This window comes from Corella eumyota, chromosome 1, assembly GCF_963082875.1.
Source record: "Corella eumyota chromosome 1, kaCorEumy4.1, whole genome shotgun sequence".
Taxonomy (NCBI): domain Eukaryota; kingdom Metazoa; phylum Chordata; class Ascidiacea; order Phlebobranchia; family Corellidae; genus Corella; species Corella eumyota.
In genome coordinates this window covers 8,140,891-8,157,861 of record NC_137490.1, presented here as the reverse complement: position 1 = coordinate 8,157,861, position 16,971 = coordinate 8,140,891, and the positions used below count along the sequence as shown (strand labels likewise).

At 31.2% G+C, this 16,971-nt stretch overlaps 1 protein-coding gene across 2 annotated transcripts in view; it reads left to right on the top strand.

Moving 5' to 3' along the window:
• LOC145748240 (protocadherin-16-like) overlaps positions 1 to 16,971 on the top strand; it is a 32,490-nt gene that overhangs the window by 5,142 nt on the left and 10,377 nt on the right. For both annotated transcript variants that reach the window (XM_082564948.1, XM_082564947.1), the window contains exons 8-30: positions 6,418 to 6,609; positions 6,842 to 7,082; positions 7,723 to 7,959; positions 8,153 to 8,286; positions 8,695 to 8,898; positions 9,329 to 9,429; positions 9,690 to 9,842; positions 10,318 to 10,471; positions 10,686 to 10,836; positions 11,289 to 11,399; positions 11,490 to 11,681; positions 12,228 to 12,364; positions 12,539 to 12,619; positions 13,132 to 13,232; positions 13,396 to 13,561; positions 13,845 to 13,988; positions 14,364 to 14,537; positions 14,708 to 14,978; positions 15,206 to 15,312; positions 15,521 to 15,656; positions 15,915 to 16,049; positions 16,281 to 16,517; positions 16,697 to 16,937. In XM_082564948.1, the coding sequence (XP_082421074.1) occupies positions 6,418 to 6,609; positions 6,842 to 7,082; positions 7,723 to 7,959; positions 8,153 to 8,286; positions 8,695 to 8,898; positions 9,329 to 9,429; positions 9,690 to 9,842; positions 10,318 to 10,471; positions 10,686 to 10,836; positions 11,289 to 11,399; positions 11,490 to 11,681; positions 12,228 to 12,364; positions 12,539 to 12,619; positions 13,132 to 13,232; positions 13,396 to 13,561; positions 13,845 to 13,988; positions 14,364 to 14,537; positions 14,708 to 14,978; positions 15,206 to 15,312; positions 15,521 to 15,656; positions 15,915 to 16,049; positions 16,281 to 16,517; positions 16,697 to 16,937 (3,800 nt within the window). The remainder of the gene's footprint in view (positions 1 to 6,417; positions 6,610 to 6,841; positions 7,083 to 7,722; positions 7,960 to 8,152; positions 8,287 to 8,694; positions 8,899 to 9,328; positions 9,430 to 9,689; positions 9,843 to 10,317; positions 10,472 to 10,685; positions 10,837 to 11,288; positions 11,400 to 11,489; positions 11,682 to 12,227; positions 12,365 to 12,538; positions 12,620 to 13,131; positions 13,233 to 13,395; positions 13,562 to 13,844; positions 13,989 to 14,363; positions 14,538 to 14,707; positions 14,979 to 15,205; positions 15,313 to 15,520; positions 15,657 to 15,914; positions 16,050 to 16,280; positions 16,518 to 16,696; positions 16,938 to 16,971) is intronic.

Here is a 16,971-nt window from a genome sequence, read left to right as displayed (position 1 = left end):
ATGGTCTAATCCTGGCTCCAATTTTTATTTTTTGCATAAAATATTTATACAAAAATAATTTAATCGAATTGCTCTGTTAGATTTAAATTTTAAATTATTTTTTAAATTATTCTCCATATATTCTTAAGTTAATTTGTGCATTTTTGATTTTTTTACATTTTTGCCCCTGATTACGAAACGAGAATTATAGGTTTGACATAATATTTAATCTGGTAAGAAAATATGCCACGTAGCCTAGTTTAAATACTTGCAAGTTCAAATCTATGTTTAATAATATTAGATGCACGACTGTAGGGGGTAATTAAAACAAAAACAACAAATTTGTAACATGTCTTATGGACAATATCCAGGTGTTTAATGGATTATAATTAACTCTTTGGTTTAAAAACACGATGGACTCTTGTTCGCCAGACATTTTCAATCTTTCTAAACAAAGCACTTGTGCAATAATTACAGTTTTGGTGACAGTTTAAGCTGCTGCGCTTTATCAAAAACAGTAAACCCTGCCTTTAAAAATACATTTTTGAGCTAAATTTCTGGAAGCGGTTAAATTTACCGCAATCAAAGAAAAGTTTGGGCGGCTTTTGACTGTGGCAATAAGGATAGGCGGTTTTAATGACACGGTTTTGATTTTGCACTCTGGATTTGACAAAGTGGCTAAATATAACTGTCCCCGGAAACGGCATTGGACACCTCTAATGATTAACCTATGAAAGCGCAAAATAAAAATGCAACTTTCTAACAACTTTCTCACGATTTCCACTGATTTTAATCGCATTAAATAACTTGTAAAAAAGATACTTACCGATGCCTAAGAAAACATTTGAGCGATTTAATTTGATATTTGACAAAGAAGCGCTAAGTACTGGTTTGTTTTAGGGCAAAGTTACGGCGCATTCCTCGGGTTTTAATTTCAGCGCATCGCCGCAGTTAAAAGCGGCCTGCGGTTCGACTTTCCTTCGTTTTTAACTTTCAATCAATCAACCCCGCTTTAAACTATGGGATGATACACAAAAAAACAACGGGGTTCACTATACACGCTCTTTTATCGGGGTTAGGTTTGTGCATATTGCCTTAATTAGTGACGTCATTCTGCTGTTTGTATAAACAACCTAAAATTTGTAATCAGTTAAATTGGCCTACTCTATTAATTAACTTCATTTTACCATGTTATTTGATAAAATAAAGTGTGTTAACAGACATCGTTACGCCATGAATAATGTTTAAAGTGTTTTCTTAAATTAACTTGTTTATTTCAACAATTTGTTTTTCGATTTGAAAGTTTTTTTAGCGATTTATCTTGTGACGCAATTTAGGGTATTATTGTATAAAGGGAAAACGATTTTTATATGTATACAAAAACAAATTCGGATTTTATTTTTGATCAATTTTGAATCGATATAAGATCGATCCGATTCCAAATCCTGTCAATTAATGGGAATTTAAAATAGTTTGCCTGACCGTTATACTATTCCTGCAAAAAATCGTCGAATCCGCATGACAATTAATCCATTTGCAAACTCCAATTTAGTGCAGTGTAGTGACAACTGTTAGTGACCCAGGTCATGGGCTTATTCTTTAACATACAATAGAAACAAGTGCGTGTAAACCGCAGTTTTATGTTGTCTTGTCATTTTTGTGGGGGGTAGGTTATTTTGGTGCCTTTATTTTTTACCGGGGTCGAGCCTGCAGCTACTTAAAGCCGTGAAAACTTAAAATCGTTCGCTTTTACTTAGTTAAACTTAAACAGACCGACCTTTTCCATTTTCGGCGACAAGCGTACTGTTTGGTCAACACCACAACAGATTGCACTCTGGCCCGGGTGTTCATTTTCACAACTTTCTACCGACAAGTGCTTATGAAATCAGACACCGACGGGTTCTGGGTTTTAACCGTTAAGACTCGACGCCCGAAAAGACGTGCGTAGGACATGCAAATGCCATGCGCCTTTCCTCGTCTTTTAAATGCTCTGTAGCGGAATAAACACGCTATCATTTCCGTACAGTTAATTACAACGCAAAAGCACATTCGGGTGTCAAATGGCGGGCTCTATCGAAGACTTAAAACGGGTTCACATAAGTGTCGGATCTATTCTTCGTGATCAATCAATATACGGTCTCCACTCAGTTTATAAATCACTTTTTTTTAAAACAATGTGCCCAAGACGATTCAAATATGCCACAAAAATTCCACTAGGACCATGTTTTATATTTGGTTCAGCGAGTTTGATTCGTAATAACTACCCGGCTTTTTTGAGCAATCGAATCAATATATTTGAAAGATGGTAATTAGATTTTGCATAGCCAGATAATTAAACGGGGCTAAATTGACAGGCAGTCTCTTCAGTATCAATAAATATCGATACTTGCACTTTAAAACATGTACGCTGTTGTCCAAGTGCATTTCTCATATTTTCTGCACTGGCCAAACTTTATTTAATTAATTTAACAACATAGAGATTGGGAATTTTTTGAGATTCAATTTTGATATAAAAAGCAACAGCTAGCTCCACTAAATAGCCATTAGAGCGCGTTTTTTCCGCACAAAAATATAGGTTAAGTATAACCAATCTTACACCGCATTGTCCTAGGGGCAGAAAGCCTCTAAAATTTGTGTACGAAATAATAAAACCATCACGCCACATTATACAATTTTCGTGTTACAGACCGAGTTTATGTCGCCAATGTTATTTTATTTACGTGATTTGTTTAGTATGCAGACCGCATAACCTTCGATGTACTTCCAACCTCAGGGCCCGAACCACTTTAAAAAAACATATGCCTAATAGTTACAACATGTTATACCTATACAATAGTACGTATAAAAATGTATCTAACCCGACTTAAACCTTACTTTTTGGTTCAAGGAGGTAATATTACATAACAGCATATCGAAAATTAGCTAACTATTTTCGAAACGCATAACTAGGAATATTGTTTTTTTGGTGCGGGTTGCGCGAATATTACTTTCGCCGAAAAAATTCGTAAAAATTCTTTATTGTTTCACTAGTCGAGTTCATGCATTTGGTTGCACGCGGGTTCAATTACGTCATGATTAGTAACTCGAGCCTTACTCGTTACCGGTAAGCTTGCGCTTGTTTATTTAGGGGTAATCTTATGGCGAAAAGGGAATAAATGTGATGTAGACCATTTGTTGTGATCCACTGTCATTCAACGGCTTCTTTGCAAGTTTGTATAGGCCGCGATTTAAAATTCCAATGACCAAGTGTCCACGCTCTAAGCTCAAACCATAAGCGTGCAAAACTTATTTCAAATTTGATTTTTTTCTCAACCTTACTTCCTCTTTAAAAACCGCAGTTTTAATTTTTTAAAACGCCGGAATTTTTTTTAGATTTTAAAAGTGTGTGGGCGTTATAAGTATATGCATTTAACACAGAATATAATTATATTTAAATACAACTCTACTAGAAAAAATCTTTATGGATTGGAATTTTTTTTAATAAAGTCGGTCACCAAACAGTTGATTTTTAAGCCGTTTGAATACAAACCTAAAAAATTGTGGTTAATTTCTGTGCCAAGTTTTAGCCATTTGATCTAGTTTGAAATCGATTTTAACTAAATTTAGAATTGTATAGATTTTGTTACGGGATCTCGATTTTTAAAAGCCTTTTAAATCGACGAACCACGGCTCATTAATTTAATGTATATTTGAATTAATCTTTGAACACCGACATCTATAAATTTGATATTATTGTAACACTTAGCATATGTTAACAATGAACGAATTAGTTATCATTATTAAAACTGCATTTTAAACGATGCGGACTTAAACACACATAGCTCTTCAAAGTCATGTGGGCCCATATTGTCTTTTTTGTAATTACGAAGTTCAAGATTTTCCAAATTCAAGTGCGATCAATACTAAAGCCTTATATAGACTATATCTCAACTTGGTTTGAGATGTATTTTTAACCTGGGAAGGGTTAGAGTTATAGAAATACAGGGAGGAGGCAATAAAGAAATCTCGACAGCCCTCCAGCCTGCTCTTATCTTCAACTGTGACAACTTGAGCTCGTTTATTTAACAAATATAAGAGGCCACGCATCGTCAGGCACAAGTGGGCTTTGAATGATTTGCGAACGGATCTAGTCGAGTTTTTAAGGATAGAAAAGCTGGGAGATTCGAGCCTTCGATTTGTTATGACAAATTCTATTGTGATTTGATGAGAGGTTCTCAGTGGCTCCGTTGATATCTCAATGAGTTTTAAACACACTAAAAATCCCTTTATTCCGCCGCATATTTTTCGATATTATAATCAGGTTGAATGACAATGATTCACTAAGGCAGAAATTCCAAATAAAAAAAAAATTAAAATATTTTTTTACGATTTTGAGCCCATTTTTCTATAAGTACACAGTTTTGAATTTTTTTTTAGTGCTTTAGGGTGATACATTCACTCATATATAAAATAAGCCCTAACATATTTAATTTACCATATTATAGGATCGTTATTTACTTTAACAAAACGCTTTACAAATTAAAAGTCGCACAATAGTTTTGAGAATGTGACTGGAATGACGTTTTGTTGTGCCTTGAATTGTTATTACCTTGTTTAATAACACAAGACCTCGCATCAGGCTTGTGTATTGTTGTATGTGGTCATAATTACACCATTCTGAAGTGCTTTGTTCCGTTTGTTTTCGGTGCTAAGTTGGTCATTGTCCCGTAGTTGTTTTTTTGTTTAGCGCGCTTTTTTGAAATTCGAATCCGAGCCAGTTTGATGTTTAACTAATCACAAAACTATTTGATGACATTTGATCAAACTTATTACATAACACTTAAGGTTTCCGTTGTTATTAAGCGTTATCGTTGAAAAATTGCCGATTTTTAATATTTTTGAAAATTTTTGCAAATATTTGCTTATCGTTTTGTTTTCTTGGACTTTTTCCATTTATCGAATATTTTTATACAAAATCAGCCACAATCTGGCCAAAAGGAGTCGAGAAATTGTTTTTAAAGGTGGAACCGATTTAGCATATAATTACATTGGCCGCACGGACAAAGTTAAGCATTAATTTCATGTTATTAAGGCCATGACCGATTTCCGGGAACACTGCTACAAAGTCTGAACGTGGCGGGCAGTATTCCTCCATGAAATTGCTAAGTTTTTGGTAGTTTCCAACTTTAACCCCCCGGCAAATTGTAAGTCCAAATTCATAGCCGTGTCTTGGTGAGCGTATTTCAGGCCTTCGTTTATGTCTTGTTAGATGACGTTTACGTGGTCCGGCATTACAGTGATAGACTGACAATGCTCGGGTTGTATTGACAAAATAAATCGCAAGTAATGCGGCGGTTTTAAGCTTTTATAGACCCGGATTAAAGTTTAGGCGTAAACGATAAACAACGCTCGGAATTCTTCAGCTGCACATAGCTAGCTACACACACACTTAAAGAAATTCCACACGACTGTATCACAATCCCGGAAATACATTACTTAGAAGAATGTAGTTTTTTTAAATGTAGTTTTAAGCTATTTTAAAATTTGATTTGGTCGATGAAAGCATTCGTTTGATATATTTCCCCTTCTCGTGACAATATAAGTCGTTTTTTCTGTTGTTTCTGATAGAAATTTTGAATTCTGTCGCCTATGATAAATGAGTTAATTCCTTAAATTGTATAGGTAATAGTGTTACCGCGCTCCGTATGACCCCGCGTGTTTATCCGCGGATAATAACCAAACTTTGAATCTTCGTAAGCAATTTTGCTTTCAATCTTAAGACAATATCGTGTTTCTAATTTAGCCAAAACAATTGTCCGAAATTGTTTAAACGTGCTCGTCGTCCATCGGTATCAAAAGATAACGTAAACAGAGCGCCGCAATCTTGCCATCTCCGGTCGAAATTGAGCAACTTAAGGGCTAGTATTTTAACGAACGTTATTGTTCGCAATTTGTTTATTTTTAGACTTCGCATTTTTCGAGCAGGGAATTTTTTTTCTTGTGCGAACAAAATTGTAATCGTCGAAATTTCCGACAATAATTGGAAAATGTCGCCTCTCGGCACGTGCAAATCTATTGTGATAGTTTATATACACGAAATTTATACAATGACTTTCAATAATGTAACATTTCATTTGTGAATGTGTTTTAGTAACTACACTTTGCTGAAGCACAATTTTGTTTTAGAAGAATGGCATTACATCACAAATAAAAATAATTTTTTCAATCTCACGAGGATTACTTTTTTATTGCAGGCTAAAATATAACAGTTTTGTTTAATTTGTAAAAGTTTAGCTTTACTTAATAAAGGATAAATATCTAACAAATAACACAAGATTTACGAATAAAAAAATATTTTACCCTATTAAATAATGAACTTAGAAATTATGGCTAAATTATTTAAATTTATCCTATTTACCCTTTTATATAATTATTTTTCAAAAAATTAACTTTATTTAGGTACAAGCCAGCGATCCGGAGGCTCTAGAAGATTCTTCCACTAACTCTGAAACTTATTCGTTTGTAAGTGGATCTAACCAAGGCTTAACTAAATTTTCTGTTAACGCCACAACTGGTCACGTGTGCGTGACGTCATCTTTGGATCGCGAGACAACGGCTAGTTACGACTTCCAGTTGCAAGCAACAGACACAGTAAATATTTTTTGTATTATTATTTAATTTATATTTATGTTATTTAAAAAAAAATTATTAATAAATTTAAAAACTAAAAAAACTAAGATAAAGTTTATATTAAAGCGATTAATGTCTTAAGGTGCGGAACGACTAAATTTTAGGGATAATAATAAATATTTAAGCACATTGAAGATAAATCGATATATTAAAAAGAACATAAATATCTAAAACTCAATTTTTTATTTTAAAGAACGGCTTTTTTGTTCGCGCAAACTTACACGTCATAGTTGATGACGTCAACGAATTCGCCCCCACTTTTCACCCCCTCAACTACGCGGTAAACGTGAATAGAAATACCGACGTAGGGTTTCCGATTACCCAGGTATCGGCCACTGATCCGGACGACCCCAAGGAATCGGGGTTTGGTTTAATCGGTTTTAATATAACGAGTGGAAATGATGACAATCTGTTTTCGTTGGATTCTGAAACAGGTTAGTTATAGATAATAATTTTTTTTAGTTTCATTATTGGTTGAATTTTTTTAAATTACATTGAAAAATATAATTAGTAAGTAATATTTGTGGCTTTCTTTGCTTAATTTTCAATTTTTATATTTAAATTTTTCTACAAAATATTTTTTTAAATGGAAAAAAGTTTGACCTTAATATTTAAAATATTTTCGGTTATCTAATAATAGTTATGCAAAACAATAAACTGTTATGGTGCCGAAAACTGTTAACCAAAAGTTAGCTTTTTCTATACAAAGTATTAAACATTTTGTTTATGATATATAGTTGATATCAAATGTCAAACGCCAAAATAGATTAGTATCGCTTATGTTATCTTATCTTATAGTTATAGGGTCAATATTATTAGATTATACCATAGCATCGCGAGTTGCTATGTAAATATTAAAAGTGGTGTTCAGAAATGCTGTAAAAGGTTGCTAACTTAACCATGTAATGCCCCTTGTTTTGTACAAGTTAAATTGTAAAAATTAAAAATCGGCATCTACACCCTTACCTAGTATAAGTCCAATTACTATTGTGTTTTTGTGTTTTTACTTAGTTTTTTTAAAAGTAAAAAAATACGTTTTTTTGAACATGTCATTATTTTAATAAAATTTTTTAGGGAAAGTCGCTGTAGCGAAATATTTAGCAAACGAAATTTCAATTCACACAATTACTATTTCTGCCACGGACGGTGGTAATTTTACATCTGAAGTCGACGCAACTGTGAATATCAGCATATTAGATGAAGATGTGTCCACTGGAGGTCCTATTTTTAATTCTCAATTTTATGATTTCCATGTCGAGGAAAATCCACCTGCCGCAGTTGAAATTGGAACAGTAATAGCAACCACTTCGGGTAAAATTTGCCAATCATTTTGTTTTTCAAATATTGCATTTAGTTGAAAAAGTAAGAATATAAATTATTTGAAAAAATAAAGCCAATAATATTTTTATTTAAAATTTAACCTATATATAGTCCATTTAAGGTCCATTTACTTTAAATTTTGTAACTAAAATTTTGCAAATCTAAACCTTTCTTAACTTTGTAGGATCTGAAAATATTACTTATTCTATTCGCAATGATCCACCTAGCAGCAGTTGGTTTACTATAAACAAGTTAACTGGGGTTATAACTGCTTCAACAAGCTTGGATAGAGAAATATTCGACAACGTCACGTTTCAGGTTTAAAATATTTAAAAATAATTTTAATATGTTTGAATTATTACATTTATGTACTTTGATGACGTAATTTCTGATTTTTTTGGTGACTAACACGTCAAAATTAAATAAAATCTTGCGTTTATTATTTTCAATTGTGTAATCGACTTTCCTTTTATAAATTATTAACGCTGTCATCTTAATATTACCCGACTGTCGGGGTTGGAAATGTTAATTTAATTAAATACTTTATATCTTTTCGATTTATTTGTTTTAGATAACGGCTGTTTCCAATATATAGAGCTTATACATCAAAGCGAACTAAACCGACGCCTAATGATTAATATTTATATCACATTGCACGTATTTTACTTTAAAAATTTGCATACTTTTTTTATGTTTCTGTGACCATTTTCTGTTATCATTTTTAAGGTAATAGCTTCATCCGGGACACCACCCGTTTACGGTTTTTCAGAAGTCAACGTTTACATAAGCGACGTAAACGACAACGCACCTTATTTTAACAAAGTTGTTGATGGAATTTTGCCTCAAATTTCTATCTCGACGACTCTAAAAGTTAATGACGTAATTGGAAAAGTTGAAGCAATTGATAACGATTTTGGGCAAGCTGGGACAGTAAGTTTTTTTACTGGACATTGTTTAAACTTGATCCTTAAATCAGTTTTCATTAATATGTTTAAGCTGTTAAGTTGGCTTTTCTGCATCGAGACCAAAGATTTAAAAACTGTTATTACTCCTTAGTCTTAAGTATTTTTTGAATATCATGTATTCAATAACGTAAAATTAGTGGTTATCAAACCCTAAACCTCGTGCTGTTGTGCCCAGTGTGTCAACCATCTGGCCAAGACGTTAAAATAACGTTGGTTTGTTTGTTAAACATATTTTCTGATAAAGTCAATTACGTTTGATCGTTGTCACAGTATTACAATAAAAACCAAAGTCTAAAAGATGTTTTTTAAAAGTCAATTTGTTTTGCGTTTAAATAAGCTTGCTTGTATTTTAATACCTGAATCAATATATCGATAAATATTTTATTTGTTTGCAGGTTGAATATACAATGTCGCACAATTATTACTTTGGAGTAGATCGATCGGGGGGAGAAATATTTCTAATTTCGAAACTTCCAGAAATAACGGACGACTACAGGTATTTAAATTTTAAGCATACGATGTCTTGAATTGTGTAAAAAGATAAACCAATATTTAAAGAATAAAAAGGGCTGTAGTTTAATTCTTTTAAAAATATCACAATTTAAAAAATTAGAATTTTTTTTTGGTATTTAAAAAATCGATGTTTTCTTTCTATCAGATATTCACTTTATTTAATTTAAATTTTATTTAATAAATTCACATCATCTTACTGTATCCACTTTCCTAAAAAAACATCTCAAATTTTTGTGATTTTAGTCTGACCATCACGGCACGTGACTACGGTATTCCAATCCAAACGTCGTCTGCCACTTTAACTATTCACGTTGAGCTTCCTGACGTTGTCTGTCCGTTTAAATATTCGCCTTCTTATCATTATAACATAAGGGAAAATACTCCAGTATTGAATATGTAAGTGACCCTTTCTATAGTAAATGGGTTTTAGGGGATATGTGGTTTTGTACCAAAGATAGCTTCTGAATACTTTTGGGTTTTATTTTATTTTATTTCAAATGTAGTAACTTGTTTTTTTTTTAAATTGTGGCTATTTTAATATGGTTTAGTAAAAATAAGTGCGTTTAAAAATAATATGTGTACCTGATATGTTATGTATTTTTAAACCATATTGTTTAATAAGTTTTCGATAGATTTTTCTATTATCGAAATTGATTTATAAACTTTAAAAAAAATTAAAATGCTTTATTAAGAGTAGAGTAAATGCAACAAGGGTATTAAAAAAGTTTCATTGGCGATGAAATGCCAGTTCCCAGCATATCGTTTTTGGTAAAATGGTCGATAACATGACAATAATGCGTTTTCAATGTATAAGATAGAGATACATTTATTACTATATGTTTAATACGTTTGTATTTGATTTTTTTACCAGATTTGGAATGGTTGGTGACTCGGACGCACAGGAAAGTTTTGTTTACAGTTTACAAAATTCTCTTCAATCTCAATCCTTCTCTATCTATCCCGACGGTTCTTTGTATCTGACTAAACAACTAGACAGAGAGGAAACTGCTTTCCACTCGTTTCAAGTGGGTTTTTAGATAAAATAAAGAAATTTGAATCAAAATATTTTTTTAAATATTGGAAATAGTTTAAGGATATTATAAATATGTAGGAAATTTTTTTAAATTTATTTTTTTTATAAAAAAGTTGTTTTTAAGAAATATTTTCCTTTTAAATTTTTGCCTATTTTTATGAAATACTTTTAGAAATATTTATTTGATCAATATTTAACGTTTTTAGGTTGTTGCTATGCAACGTTCTACATCACCTTCTTCAGTGACGTCATCATGCGTTTCTAAAGTTGACGTCACGGTCGATGACGTGAACGACAACGCCCCGCAGTTCACTCAACATTTATTTACATTTTCGATTTCCGAAAATCAACCTACAGGTGGGGTGTCGAGTGATTTTTGTAAAAAAAATATTTTTGTTTAAATTACGTTTTTTTGTAGTTTTAAAAACATAAAATATTATTTCCTATTTAATTTTAGAAGGTTTTAAACCAATAATTTACAAAGTAAATCCTTTTTGGAATTTTAAAATCTTAAAATGTTATCTTTTTGTTCATTTTTGCACGTTAGATTACAATATTATATTTGACTCTTTTTTATGTTTCTTTTTTATGTATGTTTAACACTAAAAAATGACTTTCTAACAATACAACTTTATATACAGCCTTATTTATGTCATAACTCGTCATAAAATTGGGCTTACAAATACAGAATCATAATCTTCAAGTATTTAATATTTATAACAAGCAATAAGGTATTACTGTATTGCATTACTTGACAAATTATTTTATTAAAACGACTTGTTACTTATCGAATGTTTTGTGATGTTTAGGTAGTTATATTGGAACCGTACAAGCTGTTGACATTGACCAGGGACTCAATTCTCAAATCGTTTATTCTTTTGCTGTTCCGAATTTAAACTTTCGAATTAATTCAATTACGGGTAAAAAAATAAATATATTTTAAGAAAAAAAAATTTTAAATCGTCTTTTTTAAAAATAATGTTTTTTAATTTTTAAATTAAATTTTTTAGGTCGAATCACTACTTCTAAAATATTAGACCACGATGAAAAATATATTCACAAGTTTATGGTTCAAGCCAGCGACGGAATATTTTTAGCAGAGTCGATTGTACACGTCACCGTTAATGACGTTAACGATAATACCCCAGCATTTTTGGATGGCCAAGTCGGTAGACTAGCGTTGCTATCGTTACCAACAACAGGTAAAAAATATATTTTTGATATTTTTTTTAAATAATGTTTATGTATTAAAAAGGCTTTTCTTATATTATGTATAGTTGGGTTTTTGTTATATTTTTTGGGGGTTATTTGTTGCTTTAAAAAGCTACATACTTTTTCTATATTGTAGTTTTAAGCGTTGTAGATTGTATTGTAAATTAAATTAAACTTCAAAGTTTTATTGTGTAGGAAAATTCGGTAAATTTGCTTTTATGTGTTTATTTGGTATTGATTTATGGCGTTGTATATTATACATTAAGGGTATTGTAATTCGTTACATTATGTTAAACAGAAAAGCCTGGCTTGTGTATTTAGTATATTGTATTTAAATTATTGACTTTGGCATGTGTAATAAAAAAAATTTACGTATGAAAAGTACATTTTTAAAAAGCATTTTTTTACTTGGTTAATATATCATTAAGCTTATTTTGTTTGCATTTTTAAGTTCAAATAAGATTTTTATTTTTGGTTGGTGTTTATATTGTTTTGTATATTAAAAAATAATAATGTCTCAATTTTTACTTTTATAGACTACTGGGTTGCCGATATGCGAGCTGTGGATGGGGATAGTAATTTAAATGGAAAGATAACTTATTTAATAAACAACTCCACTTTTTTCAGTATCGATTCAAATACTGGTACTGTAATGTACAAGCAAAACCCACAGGTAAATTTATTAAAAAATAATTAATTTTTTTCATTATAAACTGTTAGCTAAAGTATAAATTAATTCCTTTTTATATTGAACATTGTCAAGTACTGATTTTAGTTAAATTGTCAAAAAAATAATAATTTGTAAAGTCGTAAAGTTACTAAATAGTTATTACACTGATTTTTACAGTCTGTAAACGGTTTATACGATCTAATAATAACGGCCAAGGACAACGGAACTCCTTCTAAGATGTCTACTATATCATTAAAGGTAAACCTTAAACAAATACTTGAATGATTGCTTAGTAAATATACACATGTAATATTTAAATATGGTATATCATATGGCCCATAACAAATTATATATTTGCACTAATAGCCTGTAACTAGTCTATTAGCCAGCAAGGTTTATATATATATTTTTTTCGTTGATTTGAACTAATGGAATTAATCTTTAATTTTAATAAACTAATACTGGTTCACTGGTAAAAAAACAAAAGCCATTTCAACCAATATACCTTTAACTGTAAACCATATTTTCAAAAACGCCATTTTAAAGACCTCTTTTTACTTTAGCCCTTTCTAAAGCAAAATGACCTTAAAATTTATATAAAAATGTTGACCTGCATTTTGTTTTTGAAGTTTTTGTTTTCAGTTAAGTGTCCATTCGGTCAAATGTTTTTAGGTTATCAGATGATACCCTCAATATTTTACATTGGTTAAATGGTAAGCCCCTATGCACTTATAGTTTGTTGTGACTTAATTTTGCATTTAATTTGTCAGGTTAAAGTTGAAGCGAACGATCAAAATTCTTTTCAGTTCAACTCGACCAATTTTGTGTTCCCGCTTAAGGAAGGTACCCAGGTCGGTGAAGTCATCGGAAGGTTAGTTCGTCTTGTTGACCTATTTTTATTTATTTTATTATTGTTCGGATAAAAGAATACTCGTTTCTTTTTTGAAAATTTATATAGATTTTTTTAGTGCTCTTATTTGTTTAGTTTCTTACAAATAATTATTTTATTAACAAAATTTTAATCGTTTTTTTAGTTTTACTTCCACTTTTTCGCGGAAAAAGCGCCAGATTTTACCCCAGTCTAAATATCGATTTGTTTCCGGAAACGAGGGTAGCAACTTTTACCTGAACACCACGACCGGTGACGTCACTTTGGTAAGGACTTTGGATTACGAGGAAGCGTCGCAATATAACATCAAGGTAAATACGAGTAAAAGTAACTGTATTTGTTTTGGTCAAATATAAAAGGTCAAAGTACGATATTTTTGTTTTATTTGCTAAGGCTTTGGGTTTTCCATACACGTATTTAACCTCAAGATATTTTTTATCTTGATAAATGGAAGCAATAATATTTACGTTTGTATATCAATCAGACAAAATTAAAAACACTTTTCAAAATTTTCCAACGCAAAAAAAAACACTAATCGTACACGATTAAGTTATATTTAGCTTTCAACTTATGTTTATCAATATTTTTATATAGGTTGCAACTTTAAGCCCTTCGCTTCAAGATGATAAAATATTAGAGGCTCAAATAAACGTAAGGGATACAAACGATCATACACCGACTTTTACTTCAGGGTTTTACTCATTTGGGGTTGAAGAAAATACTTCAAATGGAACAGAGGTAATTGCAAAATTTTGCAATACATTATTAAAATTAGAATGTGCTGTTGTATATAACTATACTATACCGATATTGTATACTATCACACTACTAAAAACCATTTTACCGAATAAACAGTTAACCGAAAACCAACGTTATTTTACCCACAATGTGTATATTGTATTGAACCCAAGTTACCCTGACTCTCTTTTAGGAAATAAAATGTTAGCCCAGATTTCTGTAAAATGCACTTTTCGGTAAAATGTCCATTCGGTTATATGGGGGAACACCTACAATTATTATATAAGGGAATACCTTAATCAAAAATATATGATATTTATTTTTTACTATACACAAAAATGCTGTGATAAGCCAACATATATAATTTTATTTTAGGTCTGGAGGTTTAAAGCCATCGATATGGACTCTGGTCTTTCTGGCGAAATTGTATATTCAATAGTTAGTCAATCACCATGGAATGTTTTCAGTATTCAACCAAACACTGGTATACTAACCGTAGCTGGGGATTTAGATCGGGAAGACATAAACGAGTATACTTTAGTCATTAACGTGAGTTTGTACATTCTCAGTTGTAAACGTAGGCTGAAGTAACAATATTGAAAAAGATAAAGCTTCATAATTTAAACTTTAACACTCTTTTTTTAAATCGTTTACTTTTCACAATTTTTTTAACATATTTTAAATTTTTTTTTTTCAAAATTTTTTTATATAAAATGCAGGCAACTGACCTTGCAACTACCGGCCAGCGTTTCTCTACAGCATCAGCACGCGTCATAATTCGTGACGTCAACGACAACGCGCCTCGGTTTATAAGCAGGAGCGTGATTTACTCGCTGGAGGACGAACCGATCGGTTATCCACCTATTCAGGTCGAAACCGTTGACCCGGACAACGGAGCAAACGGCCACGTGACTTACGGCCTGTTGTCGTCTGTTGGTGCAGGCGACGAAGGTTCGAGTAGGGCTTATTTTCACATCGACTCGACCTCAGGTATTTTTAAATGAAATTGTTGCAAAAACAATGTGAATAAAAAATAAAGGTCAAAAAGGCATCAGTAATTAGTATACCCACTTCTACGATATTTATTTTTAAAGTATTTAGTGAACTATAAGTCACATGTTAATATAATAAATTAATAAATATATTAGTATTTAGTTGGTATTTACAATCTGATACTTGTGATTTTTAACTTAATAAGTTCTTAATAAAATTTGTAGGTGTTATCACATTAAGAAAACAACTTGATTATGAGATTTCTGCTTTTCACATTCTTAATATTTCGGCAAGTGATTTATCCGCAAAAAATCAACTAACTTCTTACCAGGTAAAAATAAAAAGAACTAATTTATATTACTCTTAGTTATTAGTTTAAAGTTTAACGTTTGGATTGTATAGATTTTGATTAAATAATATCATGGTTTTCATAAATCGAAAATATGCCTTCATCTTTCGTATTTATGTTACTGTTATTATAAATTATTAAAAAAATTTTCTTTGATTTTTTTTAACACGAATTTAACAAATTTTTACAGACTCTTACCTTATTTGTGATGGATGTAAATGACGTCACACCCCATTTTGAGCGGTCGTCTTACAACGCACAAGTTAGTGAAGGTTTACTGTCCGGTGCCATCGTTACTAAAGTCACTGCATTTGACGAAGACTCTGGTAAAAATTTTGCTGTTGTTAACTTACTAATTAATTAAGTATACTGTTAGATTGCTCGCCCTACAGGCTGCATTTTAATTGTTGTAATATGGTCTTAACTTGTAACTTATTCATTCCCAAGATAATTTACCCGTGCATTAAAAATAGTAGGGTATATTTTTAGAGGCCTATAAATTGGACATAAATACATATATTATATCGACTGATAATCTTTATCATAAATATCTATATTTTACTTTGTATCTTGATTTCTTTCAGGTATAAATGGCGAACTAACTTATTCCTTACAACAAAGCAATTTTGCTTCACCATTTACTATCGATCTTGTCAGTGGAATTATTACAACTAATAAAATTTTAGATAGAGAAGAAACCAGTTCATATCAGTTAACAGGTGAAATAAATAGTTTTTGTAAAATGTTAGTTTAAAAGTTGTGTTGCAATTTATGTTATGTCTATTTCAAGATCAATTTTTTTTTTAATTTTAAAAGTATAAAATCTTATCAAAACAGATGTTTTGGCTATTCTGTAGCTTACTATGCTGTTTTCTAACTTAGTTTATTTATAAAATAGCTTTTTTACAACATACACCAATTTTTATTACAATTATATTATTTTTTTGTAGTATATGTTCAAGACGGTTCTTTTCCATCTTTATATGACTGGTGTATTGTCAACATTGACGTCGGCGATATCAACGACAACCCGCCAATGTTTAGTCCGTTAGATAGCGCTACGGAGCCACCTATATTAGTGAGATTAGAAATTCCGGAATACGCACTTGGTCCTGAAGTAATTCATACAGTAGTTGCTTTTGATAAAGATGAAGGAGAAAACGCAAGAATAACTTACAGTATAGTAGGTAGGTCGTCCATACAAAGAGTACAATGTTGATATGTTAATTTGTGGCCTAAAGTATGTCCCAGTCATTAAAAATTTTCAAAAAAACATAATGGCTTTTCAATTTTTATATATAGATATTAAAGAATATTTTATACTAAAAAAAGGTTATAACATTTGACCTACTTATGCTAATTTTAGATGGTAATTCTGCTGGAAACTTCTACATCGACCCAACGACTGGTGAATTAAACATGACTAGGCAGCTAGATCGAGAAATAACCGCCTCATACCGGTTAGAAATAGAGGCGAAAGACCATGGCTTGACTGAATCACTTTCCAATTTTGGAATAATTGAAGTGATTGTTTTAGATTTCAATGACAACGATCCCGAGTTTTTGCAGGATTCTTATTACGGTGCAGTAGAGGAAGGTTTAGTAAAGTAAGTTGTTTATATTTTAGAACTTAAAAAATGT